The sequence below is a fragment of the Semicossyphus pulcher genome, unplaced genomic scaffold (genome assembly GCF_022749685.1).
Source record: "Semicossyphus pulcher isolate SPU_LCO1_2020_fin unplaced genomic scaffold, fSemPul1.0.p SCAF_21, whole genome shotgun sequence".
NCBI lineage: Eukaryota > Metazoa > Chordata > Actinopteri > Labriformes > Labridae > Semicossyphus > Semicossyphus pulcher.
In genome coordinates, this window is record NW_027211695.1 from 23190001 (window position 1) to 23205326 (window position 15326).

The following is a 15326-nucleotide window of genomic DNA, read 5'->3' on the forward strand; positions in this document are numbered from 1 at the left end:
GCTCCGCCCTGACCTTCGACTGACAGGTGGGGGCGTTGCTGGTGTTCATGGCTGACCGCCGCTCCTTTAGCGGATGCTCGCCTCCCCCGCCGCCTCCGCCCCCACCTACATTACATGCTATGGACACCTGCATCCTGGTCGCTACGGTAACAAGCTCTGTATATATACTGTATATATATGATGAGCTTTAAAGTCTCAAAACATCTCGAGGAAACTGTCGCTGCCGCCAAGGTCGCCGGTCGCTATGGTGATGATGGGGAGAACTCATGAGTGGGATGTTAACTTTAAGTCTCTGTGTGTAAATCAATCAGCCAATCAGACACACACACACATACACACACACACACACACACACACACACACACACACACACAAACACACTCACAGACAAACACACACACACACACACACACACACACACACACACACACACTAACACTACAACTTTTTGTGAGTCTCTAGCATCCCATCGCCTGCCCCACACCGTCCCACAGCCGGAGCTTGGAGGAAGAGGAGGGTGCTAGGATGATGAAGGTGGAGGTGGAGCAGATGATGATGAAGGTGCAGCAGGTGATGTTGAAGATGGAGCAGGTGAGGATGAAGGTGAAGAGCGTCCGTCTGTCCACAAGAGAAAAGAGGAGAAATGACCAGCCGCAGGGAGAGCGACAGGAGTGAATCTCCTAAAGAGAGACGAGCGTCCGTCCTCTGGACTCTACTGACAGAGAGAGAGAGAGAGAGAGAGAGCCCCTCCCCCTCCTGTCTCGGTCGGCTGCACACTGGGCGAGCGAGCATGTTACAGACAGGGAGAGAGAGCAGAGCTGTGTCTGTGCAGTTTAATGTTCCACAGTGTGTCTGAATGTATCACAGGTTATTAAAGAAAGGCTCAGTTTAGGACAGGACATGTAAACACTGTACGGTGGCTACTGAGGCCCAGAACACAGCACAGGTGAGGACACACACACACACACACACACACACACACACACAGGTGTTGTACATACAGACTCACACCGAAAATAAATCTATTTTTTTCAAAATTTTGAGAAAATCTTTATTAAAAGGTCAAATAATGTTATAAATAAATATTAATAAAGGTATAAATAAATATTAATAATGTTATAAATGCATAATAATAATGCTATAAATAAATATTAATTATGGTATAAATACATATTAATAATGTTATAAATAAATATTAATTATGTTATAAATACATATTAATGTTATAAAAACATATTAATGTTATATATATTTTTTTTAATAAATACATATTAATAATGTTATAAATACATATAAATAATGTTATAAATAAATAATAATAGTGTTATAAATGCATATTAATAATGTTATAAATAAACATGAATAATGTTATAAATGCATATTAATAATGTTATAAATAAATATTAATAGTGTTATAAATGCATATTAATAATGTTGTAAATAAATATTAAAAATGTTATAAATAAATATTAAGTGTTATAAATGCATATTAATAATGTTATAAATACATATTAAGAATGTTATAAATAAATATTAATAGTGTTATAAATGCATATTAATAATGTTATAAATACATATTAAGAATGTTATAAATAAATATTAATAGTGTTATAAATGCATATTAATAATGTTATAAATACATATTAAGAATGTTATAAATAAATATTAATAGTGTTATAAATAAATATTAATATGTTATAAATAAATATTAATAGTGTTATAAATGCATATTAATAATGTTATGAATAAATATTAATAGTGTTATAAATAAATACTAATATAAATAATTATTAATATTTTTGTAATGAATTAATTCTTCAACAGTTCTTTGCTGTAATTTGTTCAAACTAATCAAAAACGGCAGTGAAGTCTGTAACGTTTGAAACAGTGGAAAGTACAAAGCTGTAGAGAAAACAGAGCATGCTCAGAAGCGGAGCAGGAAGCGGCATGTTGAGTCTAAATGACACAAAAGCAGGAAACACTGAGGGGACGGACGCAGACGTGTTTCACTATGACAGAGTCATGCTTCATGTGTTCATGTGCTACATGCATGTCATTAAAGCTGCTGTGGATTCAGTGAAGTATCAGCATGTACCTGTGCTGCAGGTGTGACTGCTGTTTACAGGAGGACGGGTGTGTGTATCTACTATGTTCACATCTTTTACAACTGTTACTAAGACTATTACTATGTGTTTACATGTACTGTGCCTCCTGCTCCTCCTGCTCCTCCTCCTGCTCCTCCATCACACACAACTGGTCCCATTAGAGGCGGACACAGTGTGACGCCTGAGGCTGAAGGTATGCTGTCACTAATGTGGATTACAGCAGTCACTGCACGCATGCACACACACACACACACACATTGTTCTATTTCCACTCAGCAGAACCCTGTAGTATTCGTTCTCGCTCAGATCTCAGTGTTTGTTCTTATTTTAGCCGCTCTGTCTCCTGTCTCCACTTTAATCTTGAGTTGTCTGTGTGCACTCGTTGGATCAGGTGTTCAGCCTGACTCACGCTCGCCTGCTAACATCACAGTTTATTCATCAATAATAATCTTACTCATTTTACCTGCTTGAACATAAATCACATAAACATATATAAAGTATGTTGGTGTTGAATATGTGCATGTCCTCATTTGTTACCTGCAAAAAGTATCTTCTTTATTCATCAAAACTCCAATTCAGAACTTCCATTTAAAATCTGCTGATTTAACATTAATACACTCACTCAGGACCAGATGACACAACAAGTGTTGTTGTTGTTTTTCTTCATTACTGTCTGTTAAAATGTTTGTCCTCCAGATAGATTCATCTAAAAACCCCATACAGAACTTCCCCTGGAAATCTGCCAATTTAACACTAAATGAGCCCTTTGACCTTAAGACCTGTGTGTGTCGTGTTGTTTATTGATTTATATGATTACATCTTCGTTTTCACACACGATCAATACCTGTTTTTTCTCTGCAACCTTTTTCTTTATTTCTGAAACTGCTGTTTGAGAAATCTGCTGTTTTAACGCTGAGTGACTCTTTTGTCTTCTGGTTCCTCCTGCATTGTTGCTCCTGAAGGTCTCTGTTCGGCTTCAATATGTCTTCAATACGTCATCAATGTGTGATCAATACGTGTGTTTGTGGGGAGTTAAATAATGAAAATGAACGTTAGGTTTGGTTGGCGACACAATGAGAGACTGTTTGTGTGAGACATCAATCAGTTTATTTACATATTGATCAGGTATTGGTCTGTTATTGGCTCCAGGTGCTGCTACCAGCTGCCCCCCCCAACACACACACACACGTAAACGTTATATTACATCTCATCTGTATTTGATAATCATGTGTACTGTGTGATGAAGTGCTGCAGTGTGCAGAGGGATCACTACAGTGTGTAATAGTGTGATTAGTGCTCTGGGAGGTTTAATAAGTATCCGTGTGTTCAGACATCTGTGCTGTGTGTGCAGGGATCAGTGCGGCTCTCAGAGAACCAGGACGTGTTAGATGTGTTTGTGATGTACTGTGCTGTGAGAGTGATGATGCTGATTCAGCTGCTCTTATAGATGAACTACACACACACACACACACACACACACACACACACACACACACACACACACACACTGTCTATCACGTCAGAAACATGACTCAGCAGCTTCATCAGCCAATCAGATCCACCGAGCCCAGCTCCAGTGTGACAGTGTGTTTTAAATGTATGATGTAATGACAGTGAACTAAATGTTTGTAAACACCGTCTGCGTCTGTCAAACGTGTTAAATACTGTGACAACAAGCTGTGTGTGTGTGTGTGTGTGTGTGTGTGTGTGTGAGCCTCATGTATTTACAGTATCTCAGCGCCTCCTGGTGGGCCTTCTGTGTTACTACAACCTGCTCACACACTGCTGAACAAGCTCATCTGTTGTAAACCGACCAACCAAACTACAGTCAAAAAACAGTCGATTTAAGGCTGATACACACAGCAGCATCAGCCAGCAGCGGCTCATGTTTGGACACTTAATATAAAGTTACATAAACAGGTCCTGATTATGATGAAACATCGTTTGGGTCACAGCTTCAGCATGAGTGGTGCATGTGCAGCATGTAGCTTGTCTCTGGATGCTCACACCTGTGTCCCAGCATCTCACCTGTACGGCATGTTGCTCTGGTCCATGGTGACATCACACTCCCTCAGGTAGATCTCAAGCCGCCGTCTCTCCATCAGCCTCCTCGCTGCCTCCAGGATCTGAGATGCCAGCAAAGACTCTTCTTTCTCCTTCGTGTCTTTCTTCACATCACCTCTCTCCGTTTTCCCAGGATTCCCTCTGTTCACCTTCGGCTTCTTGTTGAACCCGTACAGCTCCTCCACTGAAAACTTCCCGCCTTTTCCTCCGGACGCCGATGAACCGACGGCAGATCCCGTCGCTCGGCCTGCAAACATGGCTAATAAAAAAGAGGGCTAATATTAGCATTGGATACTGAAAGCTAAAGTTAGCAATGATTAACAGTAGCGGCTAATGTTAGCAATGATTAACAGTAGTGGCTAATGTTAGCAATGATTAACAGTAGCGGCTAATGTTAGCAATGATTAACAGTAGCAGCTAATGTTAGCAATTTAAACTAATACTGGAGGTTATGTTTGCAATGTATAAAAAACAGAGGAGGCTAACTTTTGCAGTGGAGAAAAAACATTTGCTGCTAACAATAGCAAAGTGAAACTACAGTGAGGGCTAATGCTAACGATGACAGCAAACAATAACTAATGCTAATGCTACAGTGAATGATAAATGCTCGGGCTACGTCTACAAACAGTGATTTAGAGCCAACAGTCGAGGCTAATGCTAACAAGTAGAGCTAAAAACATCAACAATGTAAGAAAGCAGTATTAATGAATCAAACAACCAAAGCTAATGCTATTGGTGTGAGGTAGCAGAGAAGGCTAACGCTAACAGTAAAGGTAATGATGTAAATTCAATCAAGCATGTTAAAAAATTATTCTCAAACATGATGAGATTAATGCTAACAAAGATGCTGCCAGTAAAAGATAGCAAAGCTAATGCTATCAGTAAAAAGAATTTAGGTTAAGTTAACTGGTGCTAAAGCTAACAAAAAGCCCATAGTGTTAGGGAGGAGGCATCAAGCTAAGGCTACCAATGTAGACAAAACGATCAAGGCTAATGTAACAGACAGTTATGAAGGCTAATGCTAATGATAGCAAACTGTGAGCTTAATGTTGCACAACAAACATGCTAATAACAACGAAAACAACTCAAGCTAATGTTGATGGTTTCAGAGAAAATCTGAGCTCCATGCTAATTAAGCTAGTTAGCTAACTGCTAATCAATCAAAGCCAGTGGCAACGCTAGAGGTTATGACTGAGGCTGATGCTAATACCAGAGGAGGGATAGCACATTCACTTGTTACTTTGGATGAATGCTAATGCTAACTTCTTGACATGTTATCGTAAGGTTCATGTGTTGATGGTGCAGTAACGATGCATCCTGCTAACATAGAGGATCTTTGATCCTGACTGAGCGCACCCCTCACAGATCATCATTCAGTCCTTCACACTGATTCAAGGCTGCAAGCGCTGAGGTTTCAGTTCCTGCAGGTGAGAAACAGGTGGAGAGCCCTGATTGGACGCTGAGGTGGAGCTTGCACATAGGTGGAAGACAGATAGGTGAGAGTTACCTGCCGCTCTGTCATGTGATGGAGGGAAATGTAATGAGCTGCCCCATGTCCCATCAACCCCTGCAGGAGGTGACATACAAACAAAAGGTTTTATAATTTACCTGGTTAGAGGTGTCGTCTGTCTGTCTGTCTGTCTGTCTGTCTGTCTGTCCTGTCGTCCTCACTCTGCATCCACCTGTCTGTCTGTCTGTCTCTTGTCAGCTCTCTGTCCACCTTCATCTGTCTGTCTCCCTGCAGAGTTCTCATAGTAATCCTGTTGGTTTAATCCCACCAATCAGAGCTCAGATATCATGTCTGCCTGTCTGTCTGTCTGTCTGTCTGCCCGTCTGCCTGTCTGTCTCTCCTCTATGTTACTAATGACAGCCGGCAGGATTAAAACCTGTAACTCCAAAATATCAAACTCTGTGTACAGATGTTAAATGTGGCCTCTTGCCCGGATCCGAAATTAATCCGACCCTAATCTCACACACACACACAGACACACACACACACACACACACACAGACACACACAGACACACACACACACACACACACACACACACACACACACACACACACAGACACACACACACACACACACACACACACACACACACACTTAAGGGTTCTTTACTTCCTGTTTAAACTCCAAAACATCAAATGTAATATTTGCTCAATCACACTTTAAGTGCTGCTTTGTTTATCTTCTCTGGAGCTAAAAACTGGTGCTACGCTAAATGCTAACACAACAGAAGCTTTGCTAATTTAGAATCCACTGCAGAGAGATAGGGACAAAGCTAACAAAAGCAAGAAGTCAAGGCTAAAGCATCGTGAAGCCAGCTCAGAAGGCTAATGCTAACAGGAGTAAACAATCATGTGTCAACACATGCCACAAATGAAAGATGGAATAAAATGAAGTATGCTAATGCTAATGCTAATAACAGAAAAGGTCAAGTGAAATGCTAACAGTGTACGACAAAAATTGACTGATGCTCATGAATAAAGGATTCCATCCCTCCGTCATCTACACCGCTTATCGTGTTCAGGGTCGCGGGGGCTGGAGCCCAGCTGTCATTGGATGACAGGCAGGGTTACACCTGGACAGGTCACCTGTCAATAGCCCTTTTTACACTGCGGTTACGTCTCAGCATAATGAATATGCCACCTTTGTCATTTAACATCGGACCATGCAACGCCAGCGTAAAGCCGTCACCGTGCGTGTTTTTACAGCAGCTGTAAACAAACACACGGTGATGTTCCGCTCTGGCTCCTCTCTACCTCTGATGCCGGCTCAGAGGAGGAACGACTTCGCCCCACCTGCCTCTGTGCGTTCTACAAAGAAATGTAACAGAGGTGTAATAATCCTACCTTGGACTGGCAGTGTGAAAGGGGCTAATCACAGGGCTGACACGCAGAGACAGACAACCTTTCACGCTCACATTCACACCTACGGACGAGCATGTCTTTGGACTGTGGGAGGAAGCCGGGGACCCCGGAGAGAACCCACGCATCAGAACCAGAATCAGGTTTATAGCCAAGTAGGTTTACATATACAAGGAATTTGTTTTGGTGATTTTGGTGCAGAACAATTAACACAGAACAGAATAAAAATAAGTGAAAGACTTAAATAGAATAAGATCAAAAATAGGCAATAAGAACAAAAATATACAAAACCATACGTATAATACAAAATATGTACAACAGGTGCACAGGGAGAACACACAGACTCCACACAGAAAGGCCCATTACGTCAGAACCGGGATTCAAACCAGGAACCTTCTAGCTGTGAGGCAACAGCGCTAACCACTGCCGCCCCTGAATGAACTAATATAAAAGCTTAAGCTAACAAGGAAAGACAACAGAGGAGGTTAATGCTAATGCTAGCAAAACAGTGGAGACAAAAACATCAAAGCTAATGCTAATGATGGCGCTGGGACGGATCAGGTGAGCATGTTCGGTCCTCTTTAGTGAAGACAATGAGCAATCTGTCCCTGAGGCCTCCATGGATCCTGCTGATGTCAAGGGTCAGCTCTCCTGGCTCAGGTCCTCCAGGGGATCACTTCCTCTGTGTAGGCCAAGTAACCATATTTGGAGGAGAGGGCGGAGCTAGCTAAACAGTCTGTGGCTAAATCATTAGCTGCTGAAGATCTGGTTAACCATTATGTGTCCACAGAGGAGGCTGTATCTGTAGTGGTGACTGAGCAGAGTTTATGGAGAGCTCGAACCGAACCGAGCTAGAGACCCAAACTGTTTTTTGTACCAGGCTGTAAACATGTTTATTTCTGCTGTAAAGTTTAACATGGGGCTCTATGGGGACTGACTCACTGCTGGAGACAGCCTCAAGTGGACACCAGAGGAACTGCAGCTTATTCGAGCTTCATAAGGCTGCTGCTGCTTTGCAGCACAGGTCCTCACAAGTACAGAGAGACAAACGTGTGTGTGTGTGTTGGCAGTATGTTTTTCAGTGGGATTAGAGATTATGTTAGTGCAGGGATTACACTGCCTGAACACACACACACACACACACACAATCAGTCAATCAGCTGTCACTTAATGACCTTGAGCTGAAAACACGACTGTCCTCCTGGGGTCCGTTTCACAAAGCAGGTTTATTGAAAACTCTGAGTCTGTTAACCCTGAAATGAGGGAAACTCTGAGTTTTCCGTTTCACAAAGGGAGGTAACTCAAACCAGAGAAAGAGGGGTAACTCTAGCCTGTTTCACAGAGAGAGGTAATTTAAGCTCTCGGTCAGTTACCGTAGTAACAGACTCTATGAACCTCACCTGGTCGCGAGCAGGTTTCCTTCAGGACACTCAGAGCTTCGCTCTGTCTCCTCCCTCTAGAATATAAAACCCTCATTCGACTTCCTCATTCATTCAGCCCGTCTCACGCGTGTTTGAGCGGTTACAAACTAAAAGAAGAAACGTTGCGTCTCTGTGCTGCTCTGACCGCTTTGCAAAAGTCTTTTATATTTATGATAAAAAAAATCAAAAGACAAATCTGCGTCAAAGTCATCATGTGTAGATTTTCCACCACCACTGCCGAGAGCGCTCAGATAAGACGCCGTAAGTTATCGGATTTTTTTTTTTTTAAACTAACACATTCAGTTTAATCAACATGAATTATAATGTATGTGAAGTCAGCATCATGTTAGGGATAAAGCTGATGCTCATTAAAACAGCCACTGAATGATATTTAATCTGTTTCATATTTAAAATCTGATTGAAGTGCTTCCATGTATGTTTTTCTCTCCCGCTGCATTGCTCCTAAATTAATATACATTTTAGCTTCCGGTCGTGATGAAGTATTAAATAAACAGACCAGTTCAAACTGACGCGTTCACTCGAGCCGCTTCTCTCTCTTTTGCAGCTGCAGCCGTGTTACTTTATGTTTCTAAAAACATGCTCGTATTCGCTGAACGTCCGCGTGAGGATTTTGAGCTCCGCTGGTGTGACGTAGGAGGACCTCTTTTTGTGTACCGTTGCCATGGTGACTCGTGGTATCGGGACTCCATTAATGCTGGCTTTTTACAGTCAGCGTGCACGCACTTAACTCCGGCTGAACCTACTCAGAGTTGATCGAACTAACTCTGATCAGCTGTTCTGGAACCGAAAACTCAGAGTTTCCTATCTCAGAGTAGATCAACTCAGAGTTCAGGGTTAGACTCAGAGTTTGTTGAACCTGCTTTGTGAAACGGACCCCTGTTCACTTCAACAGCTGTGTGTGTGTGTGTGTGTGTGTTGATCTGTTTGATGCTCTGCTCTTGGTTTGAAATATCCAGATATTATATATACTGTCAGTCAAGCTTCATTAAAGGAGATGCTTCAAGTGACAGCAGCTGGTGACGCTTGAGTGTATCAGCAGGAGTTGACCAGCAGAGGTCGCTGTGTGTCGCCCTGAAACAAAGAATCAGACAGAGAGCAGCTTCCTGTTTGGAGACGTTTAATCCAACGTGTTTACAAAAAGCTCAGAGTCAGGATGAAGACATGTTCACAATAAATACATACAACTGTGTGTGTGTGTGTGTGTGTGTGTGTGTGTGTGTGTGTGTGTCTTAACCACCAAAAGGTTATCGTTTTTTATCTTCCAAGCATGAGCAGAACTGAGGGTATGGTCCCCACAAGGATAGAAAAACATGTGCGTGTGTATCAGGCAGCCCGGGGGCTGTAGTACGGCAGAGCTCTGATGAAGGCGTCCAGACGGCTGCTGAACAGTTCACTGTCCAAACTCTGACCCAGCACACACACCGGATTCTTCACTATGTACTCCACATACAGCTGAGAGACGGAGAGGCAGACAGGCAGAGAGACAGACAGGCAGAGAGACAGGAGGAGAGAGGCAGACAGGCAGAGAGAGGAATAAATAGAAAATTGTATTGTATTCATTGGAAGTTATAGTAGCACATATTCAGACACACTGAAAACTACATTTATACTGTTTTTAAGAACAAATTACTGAGTGTGTGTGTGTGTGTGTGTGTGTGTGTGTGTGTGTGTGTCTCACGTTGCTGTATATGTGCTGCAGCGTCTCTCTGGCGTTGGACACAGACAGGTCCGTGTTCATGACAAACCTCAGTCCGCTGGGAGTCTCATAGTAGTGAAGACGATACTTACTGGTCTGAAAGGAAAGGAAGCCCTCCTTCCTGAGGAAAGACAGGCTGCTAAGGACCACAGACAGGTAGGGAGACAGACAGGCAGACAGACTGGTAGATGTTGTGAAGGATACATGTCCAGAGGAGACATCTTACTGACAAATGAGCGGATGGAGAACAGCATCCCGTACATCAGCTTAAACTCCTGCAGACACACAGACACACAGACAGACAGACAGACAGACACACACACAGGCAGAGACACAGAAAGGTTAACATTCTGGGTTTATGAAGTTTATATTTTCATTTGTTTTTGTCAGAAGGTTTGGTTCTGTCACCTCATCCTTGGAGATCCCTGCCTGCTTCTTGCGGTTCCACTCGTTATAGTACAGGCAGCTGCCATTGCGGTCAAATATGTACAAGTTATGGACCGTCATCTGAAACAAACACAAACACACCAGTTACCATTTAACGGACATTTATAACACCATTTACTCTTTTTGGACGTATGTAGTCAGCTGTCTTTACAAAGTCAAGGATCAGGAAGGATTGGGTGTTGCCGACATGATGAGGAGTTCCCCTTTAATCCGATGAGCCATGGCGGAATCATTGTGTTTTTATATTAAGCTATTATGAGTTAAATTCGCCTTAAAGTTAGTTTCTTCTTAGGGGTGGTCTGGTTCACCGATCGGTTCAGTCGGGTGAAGACGGTGAGTAAAATGAGCCTGCAGTTTTAATAGAACTTAAACGAAACCTTTATGTTAAACAACTAAAATAACTAATAAATAACATTAACATTTCATTGTAACACGACGAATTCACTCTTTAAACTAAGTTTATTAGGTATTAGGTTCAGCGGAGCAGCAGCGGTGTTTACCTTCTCTTCCTGCTTCCTTCAGGACCCCGCTGCAGAAAGAAAGAGGTGTCCGCTTACATGCCACAATAAAACGGTTTCTGTGGACTTTAATAAATGTACTTTGTCGTTATTGTAACAAGGTAAAACATACATTGACATCTAATACGTCGTTTTATCACATATGTTAGTCTGTAATTTATTGGTAACCCACACAGAACGCTAATTGAGTAAATTTCCCGCCTCACAGTAACAGTGGCATTTACTGAGAGCGCCTCTCGTCTTCAGATCATACACACAGAGACAAGATGGCTGCTACAGCGTCAATGATGCCGTACTTTGGGCAGCAAATCTCCTCTAAAAATGACCTGGTACCGGAATGGACCAGTCAGGAAGTCAGCACCGGGGTGAGTACTCGGGCTGTGGGAACGGGAGGAGACCGGACCGGACCGGTTCTGTGTCTGTGAAGAGTTTTTACACTGGAAGCAGCGGCTGAATGAGACAGCACTTCTGCTGCAGCTAGCGGCTAACGATAGCTCTGAGTGTTAAGGCTCCGGCTACAAGAAGTTAACAATCCGGACCGGGCCAGGCTGGACCGGGTCCGGGGGGAGATTCGGACTCAGGAGCTGGTTAATAAAGTGACTGAAGCGGGATTGGATGCTAACTGTGGCTAATGCGCACACATACATCACACTAAAGCTAACGGTCTTTAATGTTAGCCATTTAAGGTGTCCGATAATGGGCTTACCTTGTGAACAACACTTTGAACTGATGGAGACGAAAGGACGCAATTACTTAAAGTAGCTCAGGATGTCAGACACAAGCTAATCTGCATGTCTCTTAATTGTTGTGCAAATCAGTCTGCAGGTGTTTGCTAACATTAGCTCACAGTGCTAACTGTAACACACTCAGGGGGGGATCTTACAGATTGTGTTATGCGATCACCTGTAAACAGACTATTTATGGATCAGCTGGAGCTCCCTGCTCGTTATCTACGTGACGTCATATCGAGATGTGAAAGAGAACCATGATACATCGTCTAAACTCTTATCATTCTATCCCCCACTGACCTGTCTGTCTGTCTGTCTGTCTGTCTGACAGACCACCATCATGGCGGTGGAGTATGATGGAGGAGTAGTGATCGGTGCTGACTCGCGTACCACCACCGGGTAAGATGAATACCAGTGTGTGTAAATGATCATAATGTATGTAGTAAAACTGTCTGTCTGTGTCAATGACTGACTGTCTGTCTGCCTGTCTGTCTCTCAGAGCTTACATCGCCAACAGAGTGACGGACAAACTGACTCCGATCCACGACAGAATCTTCTGCTGCAGGTCAGCTGTTCTCCTCCAACACGTCCTGTTATGAGCTGTATGAGTGATTAATGAGGAACCTTCATGACCAGGCAGGAACCTTTTAGAACCTTATAGAACCATTTCGACCTGACCTCACCATCGCTGTGGGGGTGCACAACATTTAGTGAACACATTTAGGACCTTAGTAAGTACTCTTAGAGGAATCAGGAACACGTTCTGAAGTCCAGGACTCATTTCATGTGTAGTGTCAGGATCCAGGAACTGCAGAACGAACCGTGAACCTTTTCATGACAGTGTTTGAGAACCTCAGCGTCATGTAGGAGTCCTGTAGTTAGTCCTTGTGATGTGCTTCAGGTCTGGATCAGCTGCTGACACTCAGGCCATCGCTGACGTGGTCACCTACCAGCTGGGCTTCCACAGGTAACACACACACGCGCGCACGCACACACGCACACACTGCACTGTGACTGACAGCCTCAGCAGCCAGACACGTGTTGTTAACCTTTACCTTTGCGTGGCCCCGCCCCCCAGCATCGAGCTGGACGAGCCCCCGCTGGTGGAGACGGCTGCCAATCTGTTCAAAGCGAGCTGCTACCGATACAGAGAGGAGCTGATGGCCGGCATTCTGGTGGCCGGCTGGGATCGCAGGAAGGGGGGACAGGTACGACAACAATACGTCTTTAATTTGTAGAGAACAGCTCATCAATTAACCAATTAATCATTAACCAATCAACAGACTGATGAGGGTTCAGAGGGAGAAATCTGGAACAAAATAAATTAGCGAAAGTTTAACTGACAGTTTCTCTAGGGTTTCAACCTGTCTGTCTGCTCACCTGTGTGTGTGTCAGGTGTACTGCGTGCCCATCGGGGGGATGCTGGTGAGGCAGCCGGTGTCGGTGGGCGGCAGCGGCAGCACCTACATCTACGGCTTCATGGACTCAAACTACAAACCAGGACTGAGCAAAGAGCAGTGTCTGGAGCTCACTGCTGCAGGTACACATTGCTGCAGGGCATGCTGGGAGCTGTGGTCCACTGCCTCAGACTCCCAGAAACTACACAAACTGACACGTATGTTTCACTGCTTCTGCCTGACTCTGAGACTGATTCTCCTCCTGTCTGTCCCTCTGTTGCCTGTCTCACAGCTCTGTCCCTGGCCATGGAGAGAGACGGCTCCAGTGGCGGCGTGGTCAGACTGGCGAGCATCTCAGAGGAGGGAGTGGAGAGACGAGTCATACTGGGACACCAGCTGCCCAAATTCTCCACACACTGAACACACACACACACACACACACACACGCTGACAGTGGCATGTTAACAGGTCCATTTTGTTGTGTTAATAAAAGTTTCAGTCGGTCTTTGTAGTCCTGTTCTTCTTTCGAGGTTTCAGGGTTAGCTTAGCTTAGCACAAAGACTGGAAGTGGGGGGAAACTGCTAGCCTTGTTCTGTGTATAAGTGGATGTGTCCAGTGGTCTCCTCATCTCAGAGCTACTTTGAGAAAATGAATGTGTTCAAGAGCTGCTTACATCACATCGCTGTGACTGTGGGTAGCGCCCCCTGTTGGTTCTTTAGTTGACTGAAACGTAGGAACCACAGGTGAGGCTCACACACACACACTGAAACGATGGAACCACAGGTGAGGCTCACACACACACACTGAAACGATGGAACCACAGGTGAGGCTCACACACACACACTGAAACGATGGAACCACAGGTGAGACTCACACACACACTGAAACGATGGAACCACAGGGGAGGCTCACACACTCGTCCTTCACACTCGTGAATGAAAACGCTCAGTATGTGTTCTGCTGTTTCTGGGCGTGGCCTCCGTCACTGTCCATCATAAATGTGGCTAAACAGGCAAACAGCTACAAGCTCCTCACTTTAACTCAGCTAGCATACAGCTAACTGACCCCACCTGTGGATGGAGGTTGCTGCAACATTGCTGTGATTGGTTAGGTTCAGACGTTGACAAACTTGCCAGGAGCATCACCGTTTGTTATTGACAGTTGATTGGCCTATCCTGTTATTTAGTATTGAGGGGGCGGGACATCTGTGTGTTTGATTGAAGGCGAGGTGCGTTCATCAGATTGTTGCAAAGAGTCTGTGAAGCTCTCGGGCCCAATCCCAATCTCCACCCTATAGCCCGAGCGCTGAACACTCACAGACTTTAATGGCGTCAGGCGTGCAGTGCGTGAGTGCGTGAGGGTTTGAGAACTGCATAAAAATGAGGAATGAGACGCACTATCATGGCATCGCACGTTGCCTGGAAACCAGACGGAATTAAATCTAATAAGTGAAGAAGCCGACCTGCAGCATGTGTCTGTGTCTTACAGTGTTTACATATTTTAAGATGAGATCAGCTTTATTTAACAAACCATCAACAGTCAGAAAGGCCTTGATGTTAATCATTTGCGAATATTTAATTGTTGCCACTTACAGATAAACGTATTTGCGGTTCCCGTCACCGTCACTGCTCGCATTGTTTACATTTCTTATTCTTTTTTGGTCAAACTTTATTGAATGTACGAACATTTGTTTACATTTAGTGGGGGGCAGGACAATGACGTTTGTATATGTCACCAAGTTCGCTATGAACCCTGGGTAAGTCCCTCAGGAAAGTCTGCAGATATGCGTACTCACCGAAAGTCCGTAATTTGGCGTTGTAAAGTCGGCATCAGAGCCCTCACACACTCTGTGATCTGACAGTGGGACAGCACTAAGCACTCACGCACGCGCCTTAAAGTCCGTGAGTCCGTGAGTGGAGATTGGGATTAGGCCTTGGAGAGCTGCCCGTTGGAGACTCCTGCTTTACGCCTTATTCCTCATCAGTTCCCTCTGTGTCCAGCAGGTGGAGGCAGACACACATTCATACTGTTAACACACTGTGTGTGTGTGTGTGTGTG

At 44.0% G+C, this 15326-nt stretch overlaps 3 protein-coding genes across 4 annotated transcripts in view; 1 reads left to right on the forward strand and 2 right to left on the reverse strand.

Annotated features, from left to right (window-relative positions):
• The window catches only part of LOC138600660 (voltage-gated potassium channel subunit beta-2-like), a 25393-nt gene extending 20967 nt beyond the window's left edge, over positions 1-4426 (reverse strand). Inside the window, exon 1 of the mRNA XM_069672128.1 lies at positions 4134-4426. Within this exon, the coding sequence (XP_069528229.1) occupies positions 4134-4426 (293 nt within the window). The remainder of the gene's footprint in view (positions 1-4133) is intronic.
• Positions 4427-9589: 5163 nt separating this feature from the next.
• Positions 9590-11204, reverse strand: trappc1 (trafficking protein particle complex subunit 1). Of its 2 annotated transcripts, none has more exons than XM_069672567.1 (5): positions 11126-11204; positions 10587-10685; positions 10383-10453; positions 10161-10299; positions 9590-9934 (listed from the first exon to the last, which is right to left on the reverse strand). In XM_069672567.1, exons 2-5 carry the CDS (start codon positions 10683-10685, stop codon positions 9806-9808), a joined length of 438 nt encoding a protein of 145 aa, XP_069528668.1. In that variant the 5' UTR covers positions 11126-11204; the 3' UTR covers positions 9590-9805. The 2 variants fall into 2 exon arrangements, with proteins under 2 accessions (XP_069528668.1, XP_069528669.1); XM_069672568.1 differs by lacking the exon at positions 11126-11204 and adding an exon at positions 10777-11102.
• A 175-nt stretch (positions 11205-11379) lies between these two features.
• On the forward strand, positions 11380-13772 carry psmb6 (proteasome 20S subunit beta 6). The gene is made up of 7 exons (XM_069672006.1): positions 11380-11508; positions 12203-12270; positions 12371-12436; positions 12773-12838; positions 12950-13079; positions 13267-13411; positions 13561-13772. Exons 1-7 carry the CDS (start codon positions 11410-11412, stop codon positions 13686-13688), a joined length of 702 nt encoding a protein of 233 aa, XP_069528107.1. The 5' UTR covers positions 11380-11409; the 3' UTR covers positions 13689-13772.
• The last annotated feature ends 1554 nt before the right edge of the window (positions 13773-15326 follow it).